General features: G+C 42.6%; 2 protein-coding genes across 2 annotated transcripts in view; one reads left to right on the top strand and one right to left on the bottom strand.

The window, feature by feature from the left end:
- The window catches only part of tmem125a (transmembrane protein 125a), a 16294-nt gene extending 4041 nt beyond the window's left edge, over positions 1-12253 (top strand). The window contains exons 2-3 of the mRNA XM_080430859.1: positions 1971-3738; positions 10420-12253. Coding sequence (XP_080286985.1) covers positions 10748-11422 — 675 coding nt within the window. The 5' untranslated portion in view covers positions 1971-3738; positions 10420-10747 and the 3' untranslated portion in view covers positions 11423-12253. The remainder of the gene's footprint in view (positions 1-1970; positions 3739-10419) is intronic.
- A 3399-nt stretch (positions 12254-15652) lies between these two features.
- The window catches only part of ap1m3 (adaptor related protein complex 1 subunit mu 3), a 42497-nt gene continuing 34676 nt past the window's right edge, over positions 15653-23473 (bottom strand). Inside the window, exons 10-12 of the mRNA XM_080430731.1 lie at positions 22853-22978; positions 22632-22707; positions 15653-17630 (exon numbers count right to left, since the gene is read on the bottom strand). Coding sequence (XP_080286857.1) covers positions 17608-17630; positions 22632-22707; positions 22853-22978 — 225 coding nt within the window. The 3' untranslated portion in view covers positions 15653-17607. The remainder of the gene's footprint in view (positions 17631-22631; positions 22708-22852; positions 22979-23473) is intronic.

Below are 23473 nucleotides of genomic sequence, written 5' to 3'. Positions count from 1 at the left end.
GAGATACTTTCCCATCGTCAGCAGGAGTGAGGCAGAAGGGGATGCGCATGTTAATTGGTGATTTGATTAGCGCTTTAATATTGCAGCTGTGCTCAGCAGAGAAAGGCAACTGGCTGGCCAGAAGTTTTTTCCCCCTGCATCAATAATCACTTTTCCACAGCGGGGACCAAGGGCTTTAGCACAGCGCTCACTCATTATGCATATCACTCAGTTGGTCTCCTCCCCAGAAATGTGATACTTTTTCTGCATCTTGTTTGTTAACTGAGACTATTTGGCAGAAATGAATACCTTGTATTTGTGAGTTAACATTTTGAATTGCTAAGTCTTGGCAGGCTTCATGTGGCCCCTTCTGCATGAGAGTGGCTAATGAGGCTGAACTGGGCTGAACTGGGATTGGCTAGGTAATCAGCATCCATACACCACTAAGAGAATGAAATTCTGTGTAAAGGAGGGAAATACAATACCCTATTACATCGGTAATGATGTGATGAAAAGCTTTTCTTCTATGCGTTTCTAAATGGTGTTTGGACTATCTACAGCTCTAAAAGAGGGTTTATTTTGGAGGTTTTAAAACATAGAATGATGATGGATTTTCCTGAACTTGGCAGAGTTGAATAGTGGGGTTTTAATATATATTTTAATATGGAGGAAGGGCAATGGATACAACCTGTCACAGCCTGCAAGGGCAGTGACGTCACTATGGCCTGGCTGATCCTGTAAACAACACTAGACACACAGGTACTAGAGAGGTGTGTGCGTGTTTGTTGGGGTGTAGGGGCTTCTGGGGTGAGACCTGCGGCCAGAAGTCGCTCTCTCTCTCTCTCTCTCTCTCTCTCTCTCTCTCTCTCTCTCTCTCTCTCTCTCTCTCTCTCTCTCTCTCTCTCTCTCTCTCTCTCTCTCTCTCTCTCTCTCTCTCTCTCTCTCTCTCTCTCTCTCTCTCTCTCTCTCTCTCTCTCTCTCTCTCTCTCTCTCTCTGAATGCTCAACATCACAACACCAAAGCAGACAGCAGACAAGTGGAAGATAAGGAGTTGGAAAGATAAGAAGTACTGGTGGCAAGGCAGAGGAGGAGGCAAAGAAGCGAGGGAGAACAAAAGAAAGGTGTGGAAGGCCAGAGAGATAAGGATGGGAATGGGAAAACAGATAGAGAGAGATAGAGTGTGTGTGTGTGTGTGTGTGTGTGTGTGTGTGTGTGTGTGTGTGTGTGTGTGTGTGTGTGTGTGTGTGTGTGTGTGTGTGTGTGTGTGTGTGTGTGTGTGTGTGTGTGTGTGTGTGTGTGCGTGTGCAGGTGTGTATACGTGAGGTGTCAGCGGTTGGGTCCTGGCTGGTGTTGCTGGTTGGGCTAAGCTGTGCCATAAGCTGAGAAATGAGTTTGCTCTGAAAGCAGAGAATTAAACCATCTGGGAGATGAGAAGAGAGTAATAAAGACAGAAAGAAATGTAAGGACTTTAGCTGTTTAAGGTTCACCAACCTTTTTTATTAACTTCACCACTTTTAAAATCAAACACTGCGAGGAAGTCATTAGTTTGCAAGGAAAACCGAAAGCTTATTCCTGTCTGTTGACTATAATTCACAAGGTGGCCATGAATGATGCTCTTACTTCATGCCCTCCATGAGTATGGAGTAAGAGCAAAATAGCCACCATATGAATTATGATTAATTGACGTAAATGTGGCTTTGATTCTCCCCAAAAATCGGGCTTTATGACTAGAAATAGTCATACTTTACTTTCTAAGATGACTATTTTGCAGAGGGACTTGAATGGGCTAATGGGATCATCGGTCAAGAGGTGCAAGTCGTAATTCAATGGCCAGGCAGGGAATGACTAAAGAAACCACTGGCAAGGTGACTCATGGAGGAGAGGAGAGGATAATACTAGTTTCATGTAAAGTTTATATAAAGCAATTACTGTCTCTTCCTCCTCCCTCTTTCTTAATGCTGTCTGTCTGTCTGTCTGTCTTTCTGTCTCAGGTTCCTGTGGAAGCAGAGTGGGGACACTGACACTGACACTGACACTGACTTGGCCCATTGTCCCCTTTCAGTTTCTGGACAGCGAGGCTCTCTGGACTCTCTGACAGTACAGAAAAGAGGGACGCAGTCTGCCTGCATAAAGAGCCATTCAGACGCACCATCCTTCCCACATTCTGAACTGCATCTCCAAGTGCAACAACAGCACTGAATTCCAGCCCCAGCCGCCTGTCCCAGGCGAAGTCTGTACTTCAAGAAGACCCGATCGCTCTTACCCACCATCACCACCCCCCCCCCCCCACCACCACCACCCTCAGCAACAAGCCTTTCATGAGCTTGTTGGAGGCCCATCCCCATTCCGTTGCCTCAGAAGCAGCTTTCTCCCACAGCACCCTTCCTCTCCTTCAGCCCCGGCTCCAGATGCCATCTCTGAAACATCCACTGCCTCCCTCACTGCGCTAGGATTCTTTCCACTCTCTCCAGCCCCCGTGGCGCTTGGCACGGATGCCCATCACATAGACAGATGGAGCCAACCCTGACCCCTCTCCTCGCCCGGGGGGACGCCAAGAGAAACAACGCCTGACCGGGGGGAGACAGGAAGAGGAGGGAGGAGAGTATTGCCTTGTCGCCACGGCAACACATCATCCAATGTTCCATTAACTCCCCTCCACCCCCTCCCATGGCCCCCAAATAAACGAACACACACACACATACACATAACAGGCAACTCAGTTGCAGGACCAGTCATAGCTGATTAATTTGGCGCCTGTTGTACTTTGCTTCCCATATTTATGCGAGATATCTCGTTCGGTGCCTCTCAGAATGTATTTATGAGACACACTAATAAACGTAAACTGCATCAGACGTCTACATCAAATTGCATCAGACATCCATTATAATTACAGTGAGGCACAAATGCACAAAGACCATTAGAAATGGATGAAAGTGGTGTGTCCAAGGAGGGCTAAAGGTCTACCTGTATGCCTCATGGACAATCGAGGATGGTGCAGAGGTTTTGTTGAGGGCCAGAGAAAGTGTCCCATGAGGCTTAACTGTCTCTCTCTTTTCCCCTCTGGCTTGGATGCCCCCTCTGGTCTGAATGAATTATTAAAAGCTGCAACTTTGGCAACAAATGCCTGACAGTGATATTGTGGTTAAAACGTTGTAACGTGAGGAACCATATTACAGAAAGCACAGAAATCCCCCCCCACCCACCTCACCCACCCCACTTTCTTTCATGTTTTAGTTTAGTTTTTCACTGAGCAAACATGATTGGATGTGCGCACTTCTGTTTAAGACATTTTCACCTCACCACATAATTCAGGCAGGCTCGAGTGTGCCTCCGTCTCATCTATCTAAACTGCAATGTTGACCCCACAGCGAGGCTCAGTCCTCTGAAAATAATCTCTAAAGGACTAAATCACTCCTCTGCTGATTGAGAGAACTTGTGTTGGCTCGGAGGTCAAACTTCCATTTCGTGTCAGTGCAGAGGCGGTTTCTCCCATGTGACTGAACGTCTTGCCCATTTTCTGCAACCGGGTACCGTACCTCTGTGCCTTTTCAGGCATTTTTACAGCTTATCCAATATCCCCGGATATTATTGTACTGTATGAACCTACTCCATGTTGCGTTCTTGTTAGTATATAATGCTGGACAACCAATTTTAAAAGAACCACGCATAAACAATAAAATGAGACACTAATGGCAAGTAAAGTGAATACAGTGGGCCGACACAACAGAAGGGGGAATACCGAGTCCCACAGCATCCCAGGTAATTGGAGTATTGAGTGTTTTTTCTTTTTTCTTCCAAAGATTTTTTTTCCCCTTCTTTGTTGACCTTGTGGGCTGAGAGAGAAAGAGAGAGAGAGAGAGGATGATAATGTGAATGTGTGAGACAAAGCACTAATGATGGTGGATAGAAATAGATTGCAAAGTTTCTGATTATCTCTGGGATTTGTCATCATCACTCACAGATCATTAGCATAACCGACAAGGTTTGGACCACAAGCGTCAGCCCCGCTCCACTCATTGTGGGTTTTCAATGGGGCTTTACTGGACATACTTATCATTCTTGTCACTTTAAAAGAACCCTATCTAGGATCTTCTTTGGATATAATCTTTGTCAAATGAATTGTGACATGGTCCATCAGCACTGTGTTTTATTGCTGCTTTGAGCTGCTTTCTATCAGCATCTTTCATTACAGACCCTTGCTGCTTCTTTCATGCGTTAAGCCTGATCTATACATCATCGTATGATGCGGTGCGCGCCCAAAAAAGCAGGGCTATACCCGGTGCACAACATCGTCGTACGATGGAGCATAAATTACGCGTTACGTTCCAAAATAGCCAATCGACAAGCTCACAATGCGTTGTGAGCTTGTCGATTGGCTATTTTCAGCGAAGGTTTTTGCTGCAGCCCCCCCAGTACCCCTACTTCCCACGGTAATGCAAATAATCAGAAGAGACAGAGTTTAATCTCTATCTTATCATTGATGACCTCTTGAAAGTTGACTGAGGAAAATGGTATCCATGCTGCAGGTAGTGGTTGGGGGAGAGCCCTTAAGAAACAATTCATATTAGGGAAAATACAAGCAAACTCAATAGGACATTATATTCTAACTGGTACAGCCAGACACCATTGCAAGTACATATTTTGCGCAGAGAGGGGTGCGGTTGAGGTTCAGAAGCCAAAACTTAACTGTACTGCAGGAGTCTAGCGGTCTATAAGAGGGTCGGTCTGTACGTGTGTCTGTTCTGTCCGAAGCTAATCTTGCAAATCAATGGACTGATCGGCGTCCAATTTCTTGTGCACACTACCAGTAGCCCACAGACGTACCGTCACAATGTTCTTACACATACGTATGTTTTATCGTTTTGAGATATTATATACTGTATATATTTTTAAATGGAAGTCGACGGGGCTCTGATTGGGCTGAAATAGTTTTTGGAGTCTAAAATTTGGATTCATATACGGTATGTCATAGATGTCACAGGCTGGCCAAATGAAGTCTGAGATCCACATTGGAGTCATGCTGTTCCCATGTGGATCCTGAGATCGAGATGATGCATTTTTTGTTGTTTTAACCTATTACAGTATACCGATTTTGGCCCATGGTCATGCCCGTTTATTGGAGAGCAGTGCAGAGAGAACCAGCCTTATTAAGGCATTTATGAGGCCAACAGAGCTGGTATGACGGAGGTAAGAGGTCACTGAGGTGATGAGAGAGGCACAGCCTCTATCATTCAGCCCAAAATATAGATGAGCTTTAGACAGGTGAGAGGGAGAATTCCATTATTTCAAAGGCAGTAATACCACAGTATAATCCTCATTGTTAAAGGTGGTGTAAGTGCTATTTGTGTGTTTTAAAAAAAAAGTATTTTGTTAAAAGGTTAAAGCTCTATATTCCTATAGTAATCGTTTTTATAGAGCGTTTGGTCAATAACAGCGGTCTCTCTAGCTCTGTATTATTATTATTTTTAAATCTTTTTATTTAAGTTTTCTTCACAGACATGTCAGACACGTGAGACAGCATTGCAACACATGAAACAAAAATAAATTAACCACAGACATAATATACAAATAGAAAACAAAACAAACAAAAAACTATAATGTAGGTACGCATGGGGGGGGGGGGGCAAGGAGACCTACTTCTGCATTTTAGGAACACATTCTTGTTCGAAGTAAGAGAGAAATGCCCGCCCTACGTTGAAAAACTCAAAAAAGACTTGAGTAGTGTAGTTGTAGTGTATTTACTTTTCTCTCTCTAGCTCTAAACAGAAAATACGTTTTTAGTTTGGGATACAGATTTCATCCAATCAAGAGAGAGAACCACACAAAGCATCATAATTTTCATAGTGTTTCAGTTCCAATTCTGTCTGTTCATTTCTTTTGTTTCATCACTTCCAATTTCACTTGTTTATCTGTATCCTGAGTTGGAGAGATGGAGAGACCCCGTTATTGAACAAACACTCTATTGCAATGATTGTTACCCAAACTCAACTCAAAATATAACTTGCAACACCTATACTTTATCCATTTGGAACTGAGAATGTACCATTTTGGTTACATTTGTACACTCTCAGAGTTACATTGGCACTGAGGATTTTACTGTGTACCTGGTAACCATTTAAGACAGTTTTGATGAGGGCTGTTATCCACCTCTTATCCATTTGAGCTGTTTCCAAGTTCCAACTATTAAACACTGATTCTTATTGAAAGCATCAATGCTCATCTCCATTTGCCTCAAAAGGTTGATCTGGACCATGGAGGGACTGTATTTAATCACAATGCAGACATTTCTAGTTTGGCTCGTGACATTTTTCACGTCATCCTCTCTCTTTATCTCCATCTCCATCATTGCTGTCCTGCTCCACTTTGTTCTGTGTAATGAAGCAGAAATGCTATGGTAATAATCTTTTATAATCTAATGATCTTTACCTCAGTTTTCTCAACCCCATGGCGTGACAATATATTCTGTCTCCCTAATGCTTAAATTATGCACCATTGTAGGACGGTGTGGCACATCGCAAATAGCTGATCTCCCAGGTCACAATGCGTCGTGTTGTGAGCTTTTAGAGGCTAAATCAGACTTAATACGCTCATTGCACTCCCCGTCAAGTGTTGAAGTTGTCTCCACAATTTCTTGTGAGTCCTTTTCTCAATGAGACAATGTGGAGGGTGTCAGTGTATAGGCCTATTAGACATGTGACACTATGTAATAGTGTGACATGTAGTAGCAGTTTATGAACATGAAAATAAAATAATAACTATGGTTATTATACTAAACAAAATAACAAACAAAAACAAAACAAAACGTAGTTGTCATCAAGAGATGTATGTTCTCTTTGTAATTGTATTTTAAAAAGAGAAAATGTACAATGATGACAGTGATACAACTACTGCCAACAGTGTCAACTAGTGGTTATTGTAGTCGACTAGTTGGTGAAACCCTAGTGTATCATCTGCATTGTTTTTGTCTTCCCCGCATCTATTGTGCTTCAATAACCACCGGCTTCGAATTGCAATAACTCTCTCTCTCTCACACACACACACACCTCGCAATTACTGTGCTATTTCTGTGGTGCTACCTGTCACACCAAGCGCAAACCAGCTGGGATTAATTAGTGGCTGAGTAACATGCACACATGCACTTATAGGGTAATATACACACACAAATATTTCTCTGTCTCATGTACAGCATGTTCTGTCATGAGGTGTGTATGTTCTAATACGCGCCACAGCAGGCATGTTTATGTATACACACACACATCCTTAACAAACATGGACTCATGTCACTCATGCACAGACACATACACCTGCACTCTCTACAAACATACATTTCTGATTTTCACACAGACACACACACATGCTTGTGTGTGTGATAGGGCTGGCCAATTAACTGACAATATATCGAAACCGACATTTAGAACCAATAACCGACATAATTTTGCTCATGTAGGTTAATCGAATAATCAAGAGATATCGATATATATATATATATATATATATACATACACATACACACTCATATATTTTTTTATATATCAATGAATTGACATGAACAAGTTTGAATAGATTGACTAAATTGATTAGTCTGAATAACCACTTAACCAGTATTATACTCCATTGTACAGTAGTGGCGTACAAAAATGGACGATCTACAAGCTCACAACGTGTCATGATGTGCATGTGTAGATGACGTAGATGTGTAGATTTGCTAATTTCACCTTTATTTTTTGTATCGTTCATTACTCGCAATCGAGGCAAAAGTTTGAAATAATCGTGATGCTGATTTGAAGTCATATTTCCCAGCCCTAGCGTGTGAACACACATCGTTGGATACGGGACATGAAAATCTTCCAGAACAGCATGGAGCTAATAAACACCCCTCATCGTCCGCTGTAATATCCTCACTGTTCATTTCACACCTTATGCTTGCACCTTATCCCATTTAGACCCGAGGCCGATTCTAAAAACGCCTTCTAAATCCTGATCTAAGTTTTCTTAAAAACTAATATTTATAAAAAAATTACAACAAATGTATGTTGCTATATTCTGTACACAGCAACAAGAACCCCAAAAGGGGTTCCCGTCCTGAAAGATATAGTTACAAATAGGGGTTCCCGCACAAAATGGGTTAAGTCTCTCTCTGTGGCATCATGAACGCTACCGCACAGCAAAGTCTAGCAAAGGTGAACACACAGAGTTGACTAATCCACACAGTGGATTAAGTGGATTAGTAAACTCTGTCACTGTCAGGCATAAACCTTGTCATGTCCAAAACTGTTACTTTTCAGGATGTGGAAAAGAATTGCGTGTGTTCCAACGGATCAAATGTATTTATTATTTCATCACAAGCCTGGCAAACCTATTTTGAGCATTGTATTACTGTGCAGAAAAACTTTTTCAAAAGATTGCAAAAATAGTGGAATTAGCAGATCTACAATCTCACTACATGTGGCAATGCAAGGCTTAGGAATTGTGTCAGGGTTCGGCTATTTTCACTACTTTTGCACAACACTGTCTTAAAACACAAAAAGATTAAATATGGACATACAAAAGGTTTCTGCCTGACAGCAACGACTTGTAAACGGGTAAAAAACACATTTGTCCATAGGGTAAGATCATTTTCCTCTGTAATTTAACGTGTTTGCTGAATTGACAACCTCAGAGTCCCCAGAGCAGCAATTGGTTGTGCAGCACACAATAAAAACTGTAATCACACATTCTCACAAAAACACACAAGACAAAAAGATGCAACATATGAGTACAAATAAAAACGTTAATTAGTCCATCTTTACCAGACATTGTCGAGCTGATATTAACTGATTAAATGAAAGTTTCTGAAATCAGGATGAAAATTATGCTGTACTCAGGTATAATGTAAAGCATTTGCAGTGCTGTGTTTGTGTTAGCGTGGAACGCAGCCCGTGAGGACAAGCTGTAACTCCTGTCAGCTTGTCCCGGGCTGCGTGGGCTTACTTCGTGCACTGCCGATTTTGATAGCAATAAAGCCGCTGACAGCTTTTTAAAGACAAGCTGTCAACAGCCATAACCTTGAGCCTCTGAGTGTGTGTGTGTGTGTGTGTGTGTGTGTGTGTGTGTGTGTGTGTGTGTGTGTGTGTGTGTGTGTGTGTGTGTGTGTTGAGAGGAGTGGATGGAGAGGTGGTATAGGGCCACAACTACAGAAAAGACATTTAAATATGCTAAGACTTAAAAATACAGCCATGAGCGAAGCACAGGCTTTTCACTGATGCAGTGCTAACTGCAGTCCATGAAAACACATTACCACAGAGTGAATGGGATGGAAGAGTCCAGAAGAGGACGGAGGAGTGTAATGAAATGGAAGGAGTCAGTTTGACTGCCATAAGTCCTGACCCTAATTGAACACTATAAAGCAGTACGGCATAGACAGAGTATACGGCCACCTGGGCGTACAGAATCCAAGAGAAACTGCTGTAAAGGTGTATGTGTGTTGCAGTGGTGGAACGTAACCGAGTATTTCGATACTTTATACTTCTACTCCACTACATCTCAGAGGCAAATATAGTACGTTTTACTCCACTACAATTACCTTTAGTTACTACTGTAGTTACTTACTGCAGATCTTTATTATTAATGCAAAACATTCATTAACCACTTAAGCCCTATTTTATACTTTGGCAAGGCCTATTCAAAAATAGTCCATCTACAAGCTCACAACGCGTCACAACTTTGGCAGGTTGTTGTGAACTTGTAGATCGACTATATATAAAAAAGAAAGTGATCACTTTTACTTTGGTAGCCTACTGTAAGAAAAAAAAAGAAGAACAAAAATAGGAACTGGAACTCACCATGGCCTGGAGCATTGAGGGTGATGGGATCGTTGAGAGTTTACAAGTGCATACGTGTGTAAGTGTGTGTTTCTTGTTTTTTTGTGCACATGTGCCTGCGTGGGCATTGTTTATTCTGTGGCTGACAGTGACTTTAATGCTGTTGCCTCTGTAGAGAGAACTCATTAGCATAGCGATAATGAGAGATAGAAAGGTTGCCGGAGTCAGCATAGCAAGTTTTCCAGACAAAGTCAAAGCAGGTTTGGATGATCAGAGAAGCTACAAAATAGATAGTGCTGGTTATGTGTGTGACGTGTGTGTGTGTGTGTGTGTGTGTGTGTGTGTGTGTGTGTGTGTGTGTGTGTGTGTGTGAGTTGCTCCCTTGCACGCTAATGCCCGATTTATACTTGGATGCGCGATGCAGGCGTGCAATCAAGTATAAATCACCATTTACGATCTCTTGCCACAATCACCTATATGTACACAAGTTTTGATTTTTAGACACAGATCAGATATTCTTCCATGTCCCCATGGAGAAGGATTTTGCCTTGTTCAGATAGTTAATGAATGATCGGGACAAAGGGCTGAAAGATTTTCTGTCCTCCTGTAAATGCATCTATTGTATCTCTCCTCTCCCCAGGTGACTGATGTCGTTCTGCAACATTGACCTGAGAGTTCTGCAGATGGTTCATTCGGAGGATTTGGATTCACTTTTGGGCCGGGGATCCAGATTAAGCAGCAAGGATCTCCATACACCTAGAAACTAGAGACTCTTTCTAAATGTTGTTTTTGTATTTCAGCTTTACTCAGTATTGAGTCACTTACTGTAGGGGGGTCCAGCATCTTGTGTACATTGAGAGGGGCTCCCGTTTACAAGACCTGTAAAGGGGTGGAGCGGATTTTCCGGTGGATATCCACTCCTCGGTAGTGGTGGCAGCCTTGTCCGACAGGCTGGGAGTGACTGGACGATGCCCGAACTGGAGGACTTCCCTCCCAGAGGCCTCCATGGCCCGGCCGACCCGGCCCAAATCCAGCACGGCATCCTGGAGGAGCAGGTGGAGCTGTGGTGGTTCCGAGAGCCTGGGAAGTCTCTGCTCTGCTACTGCGTTGCCATGCTGCTGATCCTGGGCTGCGGGCTGGGCGGCGTGGGACTCCTGTCCACCACCACCAGCGTGTCAAGCGAGTGGCGACTGGGTGTGGGCACGGCGCTCTGCCTGCTGGCCCTGGGGGTTCTGCTTAAACAGCTTCTCAGCTCGGCCGTCCAGGACATGAACTGCGTTCGAAGCAGGCGACGGATCGACATGCTCAAGAGTGGCGGCTTGTCCGATCTTCTGGTGGTCTTGATCACGGGGCTGTCGTTGCTGATTTGCGGCACTGTTCTACTGCGTTTGGCCCTGGCCAACCACATGCCAAAGCCGGGTCAAGCACTGAACGACATGTACATCTCTGGGGTGGTGCTGCTGGCCGGAGGGGGGGCCGCGGTGCTGGGGGCTGCGGTGTACTCTGCTGTCGTGCTCCTGCTTGAGAGGACGAGGCAGGGGCGGAGGTTGATGGACCAGGTCGTGAATATCTTCACGGTTTCTGGACACATGGATCACCAGGCACGCAGAGAGACGACCTCCAGTCTGGCTAACCTGATATGAGAATGTAAAGCCTGACAGCTACAGTACGTTACTGTACAGTATGTTTGTTCCGGGGGGCCATGTCAGACAATTTTGACACTCCGCAGTTTGAGGAGATTTCATGCACAAACATCAGGGCCAACCGTAAAAAAAAGTTTTGAGATCCAGCAGAGACCACGGGCATAGAGATTGAAAACACATTTCACAGGATCCAGCTTCTTCGTTCAACTGCCAAGAAAGATGTTTGCAGAGATGCTGCTTTTGTGCTTTGGTATGGATGGAATTTAAATGGCACAGGTGCAGCGAGGAGATGTCAGTCTTCAATAACAGAACAAATGTGGGCAGAACATCACATTTGCACAATAATGGATAGAACTGTGGGCAGACAATGGGGATGTGAGACAAGCTGGCTATGGGAGAGAGGCAAGCAGGAAGTAATAAGATTAAAGAATGAGAAATTGGGGAAGAAATGGGGTTATCTTTTTTTTTTTAAGGTTATTTTTATTGCATCTTATTGATTTCTGTGGATAGGACAAGAGACACAGGAAAGCAAGGGCAGAGAGGACGGGAGGACATAGATCCCCGGTTGGGAACTGAACCAGGGATGTTTCAGTTATGTGTGTGGCTTTCTTACTGACACAATACATGGATTGGGCTTGGATTTGGGTATGGTGGTGAGTTATGAATGTAATGAAGTGGCTGAAAGCTGTATCTAAACTCAAACATTCTAACATGATAAATCCTGTCACAATGGAAACCTTTATTCTATGTTCCTTTCTGCACCGTTCATCTAGGTTCAAGCTAATGTGGTAGTTCTGGAATGGATTATAAAGAGACACAATAACAAATTAAAGGGTGTAAAATTAGTGTTTTAATTTTGACAGTCTACCTGTGCTTCATTTACCTCGTCAAATGAAAACATGAAAATGTAGCAGGTTGCTGATAATTTGTAAAAATAACCGATAGCCTACACAGTAAAATCCTCAGGGCCCTATATTAACGGCCGACTTTGCGTCATGGCGCATGGTCTTAACTGGCGCCTTGGGGGCGTGTCCATGCCATTTAATGCCATTCTTTTGCGCCTGGCGCAACACGTCCTCCACGTCCAGTTAAATCAACATCCAGGATTTTACTGTGTAGTAATATTATGAGCCTGTGACACAAAACCTTTCTAGACTAGTTCATAGGTTGATTATTTGTTTTTCTACATGACTCTTTTGTCAGCACTGCAGGGTTTGCAACGACCTGCCTCTCCAAACCTCACGAGACTCAGAGAATAGCCAATCGAACCATCACCTGCCTGTACCCATGACACAAGAATCATTGGTGCAATATTGATATAGCACTTCAGAGAGCCTGCATAGATTGTGTTTGCACAACAACACAGTATTGACTCAAATGCCCATAAACATGGCCCTGATTCCCTAAAGCATCTCTGTAGTGTGTGGATATATTGTAGGGGTGATAGTAAGACATTAAATGACAATGACAACATGAAACCTAAATAGAATGACTATAGTAGACCTTAGGCACTGACCTGCCAAATTCTTTGACTGCTGACTTTAGATTGAACAGTTTTCAATAAAATGAGGCTGCTTTGTGGAAATCCATTCCAAGGGTCTCATACATAGAAAGGTTTTGTCAAATCAAATCAAATTTAATTGTTGAAGAGTATGGAGGTTGAACAAATGCACATTTATGAACCCTAGGTTTGATTTTTAGCTTACCTTTTAATATGTGAGGTGCCTAAGAATATTCTTACAGTCACTGGGGCCCATTACAATATAGGTATTATGGTATATGATGTTTATAGTGAGAAGTTAAGGTTTTGATGATCTCAAGACTAAGCTGAAGATGAAAGCACATTATAATTGAGGTCCCCGACTTATTAATTTCATATTTATAATTTAATGTAATAAATCTGGGCTGTTGGAGGTGTGAAATATAGGCCAAGGTCTTTTGAGTTATCAGATGTATTTCTGGCTCAGATATACGTATGGTGTGTAGTGTTTCGATATCATTCTCTACAAAGCTGAAAGGGAGAGAGAACTGAAAAACTGAACTGAAAAAAGGAAGTGAATGTAAAATCAGAGCATCACACAGAAACAGTTTCCTTTCAAAGGTGAAACGTCCAACGATAAGCCTAATTTAACCATTTTAATGTCAGAACATCACTTCACTTTTAAGCGCTTTCACTACATTTGCCACTGATATCAAATGCTTATTTCATAATAAAAGTTGTGTTGCCTCACAAGTAAACAAAAAAATAAAAATGTAATGTAAGGTAACAAACTTTGTGCTGAATGAAAGGCAAAATGAAAGTCACTAAGAATATATGCAAATCTTTCCCAAAGCCCCCATGAGTCATTGATCACAGCTTTGCAGTTTTATCAAGAAACTCAGAAAAAGGACGTGCATTGTTAGACGGGGGGTGTGCGTGCTCGCGTGCGCGTGTGTCAGTCACACCTCCTTATCGGCCTGTGCATATGCATAGCCTGTTGCTGTGAGACAAGGAGGTCACAGAGTCAGCCATTGTTAGAGTGATGACGGACAGCTGAGTGGAGGGACAATGCACAAGGCGGCAGCCTGCAGGGGCTGGCATTGGCTTGCACCGCTCGCACTCTCTCACACACACACACACACACACCCCCCCCCCCCCCCCCAAAATGGCTCACGCTCTTAACTCTCTCAGTGCCACGCCCCGAGATATCCCGAGTTTTTCCCGAGTACCCTCAGTGCCAGCACGAGAAATCCCGAGTTTTTACTTTTGACTGTGGTCGCGCTATACTGTTTATTTTTCATGATCACTTTCGCTTCCTGACTCCTTCAGACTAATTGGGTTCCGGTTTCATGACGCAGATTCCGTTTCCGGTTCTCATTTTTTTCCCGCGATCATTTTCGGCCAGAATAGGGAAAGTCACGGTTTTTCACACGGTATAAAAAACAAACGGAGAGGTCCACGTCTACTCTCTTTGGTCTGGGTGACGATCAGTCATCGTAGTCGTGTATCGCATCGTAATTTAGCCCGATCAACGATTGTCAAAAATGTCAACATCCGGTTATGACCGGATATGACGTGAGCCTGTTTGGGAGGGGGCGAGTGAGCCAGCGAGATCATCAATGTGTCGATTTGTTGCTCTCTACTGGTAGAACTGTATTATGGGTTTAAAAACCCAATCAGATCATTTATTTGAATGAAAAATTAAAAAAAACGCAAATTGCTGGCACTGGGGGAGTACTTTATGAAAATACTCTTGGCAGTGAAAGAGTTAATACTTTTACAGCTCCCACCCACTTTCACACATAAAACTGTTAATTACAGGAGGTGCCCATTTGGTTCCGTTTGTAAACTCTGTTACAAATGGATAAATTAACACTTTCACTGCTCACACACAGTGTACTGTGTAATCGTCATTCACAGAAGACCGTCCCCTGACCTACAGTAAATCCATGGCAGGTTGTGTTTGTTTATGCATGACAGCGAGGAGGAGAGGGACTGGAGAGGTTGATACCGTGGTGACGGGGAGTGAGAAAAAGAGAGGAGGGGGGGGATGTTGTGTGTGACGTGAGGAGGATGCAAGGCTTGTCATGTCAGGCTGAGACAATTTGTGAAAGAGACCGAGTAGATGTAGATGTACACAACAGTGTGGACTGAAAACATGTACTGCAGACAGTCCTGAGAGGCAGAGCCAAACTGTCTGATCAGATGCAATCTTCCACCACAGCCATAAGAGGCTCTGACATACTGTTGTATGAACTTTAAGCTTGATTTATGCTTAGTTGTGCGCCGAAAATAGCCAATCTACAAGCTCCCACCACGTGGTGCGAGTGAGGCGTTGTGAAATTGTTAGATTGTTGCGCGACAGCAGCACCCACGCACCACGAATATCAAGCAAGCCTCAACTGTAGCACAGCAACCCTGCAACAGCCTGCTAGATCTCGCTTAAGTTAGAGACCTTTTTAGAAAGTGATCTGTGATTTCTTCCTGGCGTATTCTGCACGATGGCAATTCAAATTATTCAAATTATTTTACCAGCCATAACAGAATTTGAATGGTAACAAGGACAGCTGGTGTGCAGTCAGCTCTTCACGGGAGTCGGAGCCAAATAAGCACAAACACAACTTAATAGCCTTATGCTGCAATCAGTGGAAAACACCCTTTTGACTGGAGTTGTCTGCATCAAAGCACCCTCACAGGTTTGTACACAAAACCCAGACTGTTACAAAAAACAATTATACTACGTACAGAGACAAGATACAAAATTATTTATTTTCGAAATATATCCCTTTGTTTCCCATTGACAAACAGTGTTTGATAAATACATGAAAAAAAATACACAGACAAAACAAAAACAAAAACAGAATTCCACTGGTACAAGTATCTGAAATACATTTACACACAAGTTTGCAAATGGAACGAGGGTTGTGTGGTTACAGCAGAGACGCAGTGAATTGATTTGAGACGTTCAAGCAGAAACCCAGAACTTTATTCTACGCTGTTGGCCGTGTAGTTGAACTGATGATGAAATACAACAAAGCAAGGCAGAGAGAGGCAGAAAATTACACCAGACAGAATTGGGGTCAAGGGAAAATAAGAATAGTGCAGAAAAACTCATTCCCATCAGGTTATTTCGACTTCAGGCGTTTCCCCAACTTCTGGTCCTACAGTACATAGTTTGGTTTATTAACAAGGGTATAACTAGTATCATCCCTTTACTGAGTACAAATGGCACTTAATTAACCACTTAAAACTCTATCCTTCGTTAACCGGAGTCCCCCAGGGGTCAATACTTGGCCCCTTTCTTTTTCCTCTCTAGACCATAGCTGTTTGCCGAAAATAGCTGATCTACAGGCTCACAATGCGTCGCTTAACCACTTAAGCCCCATTTTATACTTTGTTCTGCGATGGTTTCCCAGGGCAAAAATAGGCGATCTACAAGCTCACAACACATTGCATTGTGGAGCGTTGTGAGCTTTTAGATCTGATATTTTACCTATCTTTGAAGATTTTTTGCAGTTTTCACCTATAATGACATGCCAAAAAATGTGGACACCGAGTTGAAAGTGGTTAAAACGATGACAAGACAGTTCCCATTCCTTCTAGTTGCCATGTGGAAGCTGATTGGAAGCAACGAGGACAAGGTTACAGGCCTCACAAGCGTGTCGACAATATTATGTTACACAGCCGGCGGCTCTGACAATCTTACACCTTATTAATCATTGATCTGGCTGTGCTGTCACTGGTGTTGGTTTCAATGCACTGGGGATAATGTTGGCCTCACTAAAGGTAATGATACATAAGAAAACATTTTTACGGTAATGGAAATACAGTGGGAACACTTTCGCCTGCAGCAGGGAGAGGGCTGAGCAACTGGGACAAAACGTGGATAATACAGGAACACACTTCTGGCCAAAAGAGAGACTGTGGTGGTTGTCACGGCCAAATGCCACATCTCTCGCACCACATGTAATCTAAGTCTGAAATCCGACCAGAACCATCTCTCTTGAAGAATGAAGAATGACTACTGCACGTGGAGTCGACTGCCTACTCTGCTTTCAGTAGCTAAAGTCATCTACATTATCATGTCCTGTTGAGAAATAAACATTACTGAAACAGACCAATCACACTGGCACAAAACACAAATTATGACTTTATATGTTCCACAATAAAAACACAGTGGCTCATAACTCAAAAACATGAAGTACTTTTAATTGTTGTCGTGCAGTGCAAGTCTAAAAATGCCCTTTCTGAAATCCTTCAAAATGGTACCCACACAGTACCATCTCATTAAGTTTGCACGGTTTCAAATTGTGAATAGAAAACGAGAGCCTGTTAAATTCCAGACGGGCTAGCCAGAGTCCAAGTTCATAGTTCATAATAAAATATGTTCCTGCAGTCCAGAGGGACGCGTTAAAACCCCAGCTCGGGAGGTGATGGCATAAATCGTTTGTTCTGGGATCAGCAACAGTTACGCATCTGTCTTGCAGGAGGAAAATGGCCTGCTTTTGTCTCATGCACAGAGTGAAGAAAGTTTGATGTCTTCCCCTCCACTTGTCCTCTGCTGTCCCTCGCTGCCAGGGAGCCGCAAACAGAGAGAGGCATAGACAGAGAGAGATGGGGGAGGAGGGAGAGAGAGAGAGAGTGATAGAGGGGAGAGAGCGAGAGAGAAAGAAAGTATCCATTCGTCTGGCCGCATGTGTGCCCTTTAGTTTGTCCGAAGCTGGTAATCTGCCAAGAGATGTACCAGGGAAGCATTAACACACAGTCATTGTCTCCTCCTCACCTCTGCACATCACATTACCACCAATATTAGCCTTGTTAGTGTCCTAACCTGTGTTATCACTACTATTAAGACAGATGTTTGCCTATTTTTGTCAAATGTTCCACCTACAACACACTACTACAAATTATACCACAGATTGTTTTTTGTTGTGTGCCAAGTTAAGCCATTAATACCTGGAACACATCTGTGTCACTTAAGATTTATTTGGCTATTCAAAAATAGCAGATATACAAGCTCATAGCGCGGCACCGAGTGCCGCGCTATGAGCTTGTAGATCTGCTATTTTTGAAAAATCTTGAAAAATATATTTTTTGATTTTTTTCAAAAAACTGTTAGGATTTAGAAAACATTTTTAGGAATGGTCTCAGGTCTTAATGGGTTAACTATAATGGACACACCTTATCGTTACACATTAATGCTTATACTCCACATCTAGACCTCATAACAAACAGTACACACCAACGATCCTAGAGTAGCACCATTACCATTCAGAACGCATCACATTTCTACTGTAATAAGGTCTAATGCCATCTTTGTAGATATAACACCACACATTAGCTGCATTCTTCATCTCAAACATTGTGCGAGTGACCGTTGTCACATTCTATTCTGTGTGCAAATGTAACCAAATGGACACGTTATGGTCCATTTGGTTCCATTTGTACACTCCTCAGTTATAAATGGCCGATAACAATTGTACTGTGTGTGCGAGTTAGCTGGAGTCAAATGCTAGTGAAAGGAGTCAGTATGACAGTGAATGACTGTTCATCACAACTTAATTAATAAGTCAACACGGCTAATGTAATGTAATGCATCATGCAGCATTACTATTCAGAATATGAGTGCCTTTGTGTGAGTAGTAGAAATCTGATCATCATCGACTCCCGGTGTTGCTGATGGTAGTGATAAAAGAAAGGCGATAGTCGCCTCTTTTTTGCCCTCTTTTGCTCTCTCTTCTCCCTGGTTGCCTTCGTTCTCCTATCATCCTCTCCCTCCCACCTCATCATCATGCTGAGAGAAGAGAAAGGTGATAGTCCCCCCTCCCTCCCTCCTCCTTTGCTCGTCGCGTCCTTTTCCTGCCTCCCTTTCCCTCCCCCCATTCCTCACACACACACACACACACACACACACACTAGAGAACAGGTCCCTACAAGTCAGTGGTGGAATGGTCTCAGTACCCAGGTGTTTGAGTTAGTGGTGGTGAAGTACATTTACTCAAGTACTGTTCTTAACTCTTTCAGTGCCACAATACGTCAAATACGTCATGAGGCCTGACGCCCCGTGTGCCACACTACGTCAAATACGTCATGAAAAAAATAAAATATATATATATATATTATTATTTATTTATTTTTTAAAACATGTTCAGAACCCAAGATATGATGATTTGAAGATTTGCTGCTCCATTCACTTGTTTAACTTTTTACTGAAAAAGGCTGTATCTCGGCTCCTGAGCACTTTTTTTTTTACAATTAACTTTGGTTGTGGCACTCAAAACCAAAATTCCATAAATAAGCATGGCATTGAAAGAGTTAAGTACAATTTTGTGGTACCATTAATTTACTTGAGTATGTCCATTTTGAAAAACTTTATACTTCTACTCCACTACATCTCAGAGGCAAATATTGTACTTTTTACTCAAATACAATTATTTGTCAACCTTAGGTACTAGTTACTTTTGATTATTAATATCAAACATATTAATGATTAAAGCACCATTTTATTCTTAGGATATTCAAAAATAGCCGATCTACAAGATCACAACGCATTGCAACGCGTAGTGAGCTTGTAGATCTGCATCGTAGCTGCCCAAACCTCTAGTGTATTAAAATTGGCTAACGGGCCGGCGAGTGGGCCGGCCGGCGGACGACTGCGGCGTCACTATGACTCGAGTCACGCATAACCCCGTCATTATGACTCAGACATAACCATGCCCATAGACAATAGGCATATATATGATGACATCAGGGATCTCCATATACAGTATGGGCATAAAAAGGGACACGGACTGAAACACAAAGATCTCCATATATGAGCATGCCCATATACGGGCATATACTGATGACACCAGGGATCTCCATATAATGTGCATATCGGTCGGGTCAGCGGTGCGAGGTATGTGTGAGGGCCAAGCCCCCAGAACCGTGGTTGATTAGTGAAGCTGCCGCTGGCTGGTGGTCAAATCTGGGATTGCAAGACTTCTGCGTTTAAAACGCTACTGCGCATGCGTCTACCGTTTGAAACCCTAGTGCGCCTGCTTGGTGCAAAAGTCTTCCACACTAATGTGGAAGAGGAGGGTACTTCCGGGTGCTTCATGCGCTGGGTGAGCAACTTCATTTAAATGAATAGGCGGGGTGGGGCTGTCCGTTCTCTAGATATTATAACTAAGGTGAAGGTGGCCCGATTTTGAGTAACTTTACTTAAGTATGGTTTGATTCCAAAACTCAATAAAATGTTGAATACAGGCCTTTCACTTGTAACAGAGTATTTCTACATTGTGGTATTGATACTTATTTTCTTTGTTGCTTTTTCTGCCTTTATTGATAGTATACATTAGACTGACAGGAGATCGGGAGAGAGAGATGGAGAGTGACACACAGCAAAGGTGGCCGGGATCGGGATTCAAACTCCCAGCCTATGTGCCCGGACCGCTACGCCCAGCTGTCCGGGACGGTATTGATACTCTTACTTTTACCACCACTGCCCTGCTATACAGTCAGTCACCTTGGCAGCCGATGAGTGCCACTCTGGGACCTTCCTGGCCCCCAGCGGCATCATTCAACGTCTCCCATCCTGACAGAGCCATTTAACCCATTCAATCCGGGAACACATCTGTGTCATTTTAGATTTTAGCTATAGCCATTATTTTATACTTTGGCTATTAAAAAATAGCAGATATACAAGCTCATAGCGCTATGAGCTTGTAGATCTGCTATTTTTGAAAAATAAATCGTGAAAATGTGTGCAAATCTTTGAATATATATACACATTTTTAATTCAAATCTGTGCATCTGGGGGTCCCTGGAACAAAATATTTTGAGATGGGGGGCGGTCCGCGGACAAATACATATATTATACATTTTAGGTGGTCCTTGTTATGAAACAAGTTTGAGAACCACTGATATTACAGCAATAATAATTTTAAAAAAACTGTTAGGATTTAGAAGACATTTGTATAATCCCCAGAAGCAAAGATTTGAGTTACAAATGTTTGCTTCAAAAATATATATTCAAAGATTTGCACAGATTTTCACGATTTCTTTAAAAAAAATTGCAGATCTATCTATATCTGCTATTTTTGAACAGCCAAATAAATCTTAAAATGACACAGATCCATTCCCGGTCTTAATGGATTAATGTACATCGTTGCTGTCGGGGACAAACCTTGTATCTCCCAACTAAACTTTTTGGGTTTCTTTTCTCGTAAATTGATGCTCTACTTCGTCATACTACAGCGTCACACAAAAGCATCACAAGTAGCAGATCCGCAAGCTCGAGCTTGTAAATCAGCTACTTTTGCCGTTTTTGAATTTGAATCCTGAAAAGTGACACGTTTTGGACATAATGAGGTTTCCACCCGACAGAGACGATATAATTGATGTGATATACCGTGGTTCATTCGTAGACCATACAGCTGCTATGAAACCTAAGGAAGTTTGGGCATGGGTCCAGTGGAGGTATTGGGTCCATTTCCATCTGCAACCTACTGAACTCGGGCTGTTTAGGAAGATTCTGTAATAATCTTTTCAACATTTCCTTACTGCGTGTAGCGTTTTTCTTTTTTTTTAAAAATGCACATTAGTGCACATTTAGCTCTGCTCAGCATCTCTGCCATTTCAAAAGATCTTTATGAATATTGCCTCTGTAAGCTAATGGCTAGTATTTCTGTCCTTGGCGTACACTATATGCGCTATATAACATTGAAACCCCTCTCAGTCCTCGTTTCTTACAGTGGCAGACAAAGGTAATGTATATGATTAATGCGATAAAGGTGTGGGTTTATTCTTAAGCCATGAGGCTGAAAAAAACGTTTTTGTGAAGGGAAAAAAAACTCATATTTGCTTCCAGTGACGCCCAGAAGCAAAGATTTAAGTTACAAATGTTCACTTTAAAAAAAGATATATTCAAAGATTTGCACAAATCTTCAAGATTTTTCAAAAATAGCAGATCTACGAGCTCATAGGCACTCGGTGCCGTACTATGAGCTTGTATATCTGCTATTTTTGAATAGCCAAAGAAATCTAAAATGACAGAGATGCGTTACCGGATTGACTGGGTTAAAGCATTTAAACATTCTGGGCACTAACCTGGTTTGGCCCGGCATGTTTTGGATCTTCTTCATTAGCCGTGTTTAAATTCTGGCTAGTAAGTTTACATTTGTACAAAGCCAGTCTGTGTAGCGGGCTAGTGGAATTTTCATCCGTAGCAGATATTGTGGTGTCATTCTTACCCCATGAGGCCATGTCTCCTCGTGACAGAGCCAGGTAATGCGATACAGTGAGGTTCAATCCTAGGGCGTGCAATGAATGGTGGTACTGACAAAATTTGATTCTTTTCCCAGCTGGCAGGTTAAAAAACGAATTTCCGCTACAGGCTTTCAGGCGAACATTCAGCTATCAATCAATCAATAGATCAAGTTATGTATATATTGGGGCGCCTCATGGCTAAGGCGCATACAATATGTTAGGGCGCATATCATATCATCACATACTATGTGAGCAAAATGCCCTGATCGGTGAGTCCCCGGTTCGATATCCCGGCCGGCTAGACCGTTTGTTGTGGGTGATTCCCCTTCTCTCTCTCCACTATCTCAAATAAAGGTTTAAAATGCCCAGAAAATAACAAACTAAAAAGATACATTTTTGTACATTACAAGTATATGTAATTTCATATCAAGACTTTAAATCAGTAGAGTGCGTTAGTGTATATATGAATCAGGGCCTTACCTCCACTCTGTGTGATATATCGTACCCATGGTAATGCCTGGTAACCACTCTTCTCAATGATCTTTAGATAGCGCACCTAAGAAGCACAGCCAAAACAATTCAAATAAATGCATGTGTGCATCATCATCAATCAATCAAGTTATTTGATTTAAAAAAGGGACGTAAAAGATAAAGTAAAACTTTTTTTGTGTGAGATTACAGTCGGTCGTTTTGGGTCCTACCTGAATCCCAGACACAGTGAAGTAAGGGATCTCAAAGTTGACAGTAATTGGTCTCTTTCCCTCAAGCTCATCACTTTCCACACTGGGCAGCCCGAAGTGAGCACGCATCATGTACTCTTTACCTCCCTACAGACACACCCACGCACATTCACAAGTGCACACACACACACCACATTTTTATTTATGACAAAACAAGGCAAACCGAGAAGTAGGCCTGTCCCCGACTAAGGATTTGTTTAGTCGAATCTAATTGGCGACTAATTGCCAATAGTCGACTGGCAGTCGACTAATAAAAAAGGGCCAAAATACATTTTATTTCAAAGGGCCAAGTCTACACAGTTTGTTTTGTGTCTCCAGCAGTTTCTAGTGTCTCTATCTCTCTCTGGAAGAAGTTGCACATGAACTCTGCAGCCGCACTGAGGCGCTCCAACACAAACAATACCAATACAAAGACGAGGAATAAGAAGAAAAAAGTGGAAGTTACGTGTGGTTGCAGGTGTAGACTTGGCCAAATTTTTTATTTTATTTTTTCGACTAGATTCGACTAAGACACACGCAGTCGACTCGGACCCCCCGCGACTAACCAGTCGACTAGTCGACTTAGTCGAGGTCAGGCCTACC

Source organism: Gymnoscopelus braueri (assembly GCF_963280865.1).
Source record: "Gymnoscopelus braueri genome assembly, chromosome: 6".
In the NCBI taxonomy this organism is placed as follows: domain Eukaryota; kingdom Metazoa; phylum Chordata; class Actinopteri; order Myctophiformes; family Myctophidae; genus Gymnoscopelus; species Gymnoscopelus braueri.
This window is presented reverse-complemented; position numbering and strand designations above follow the sequence as displayed.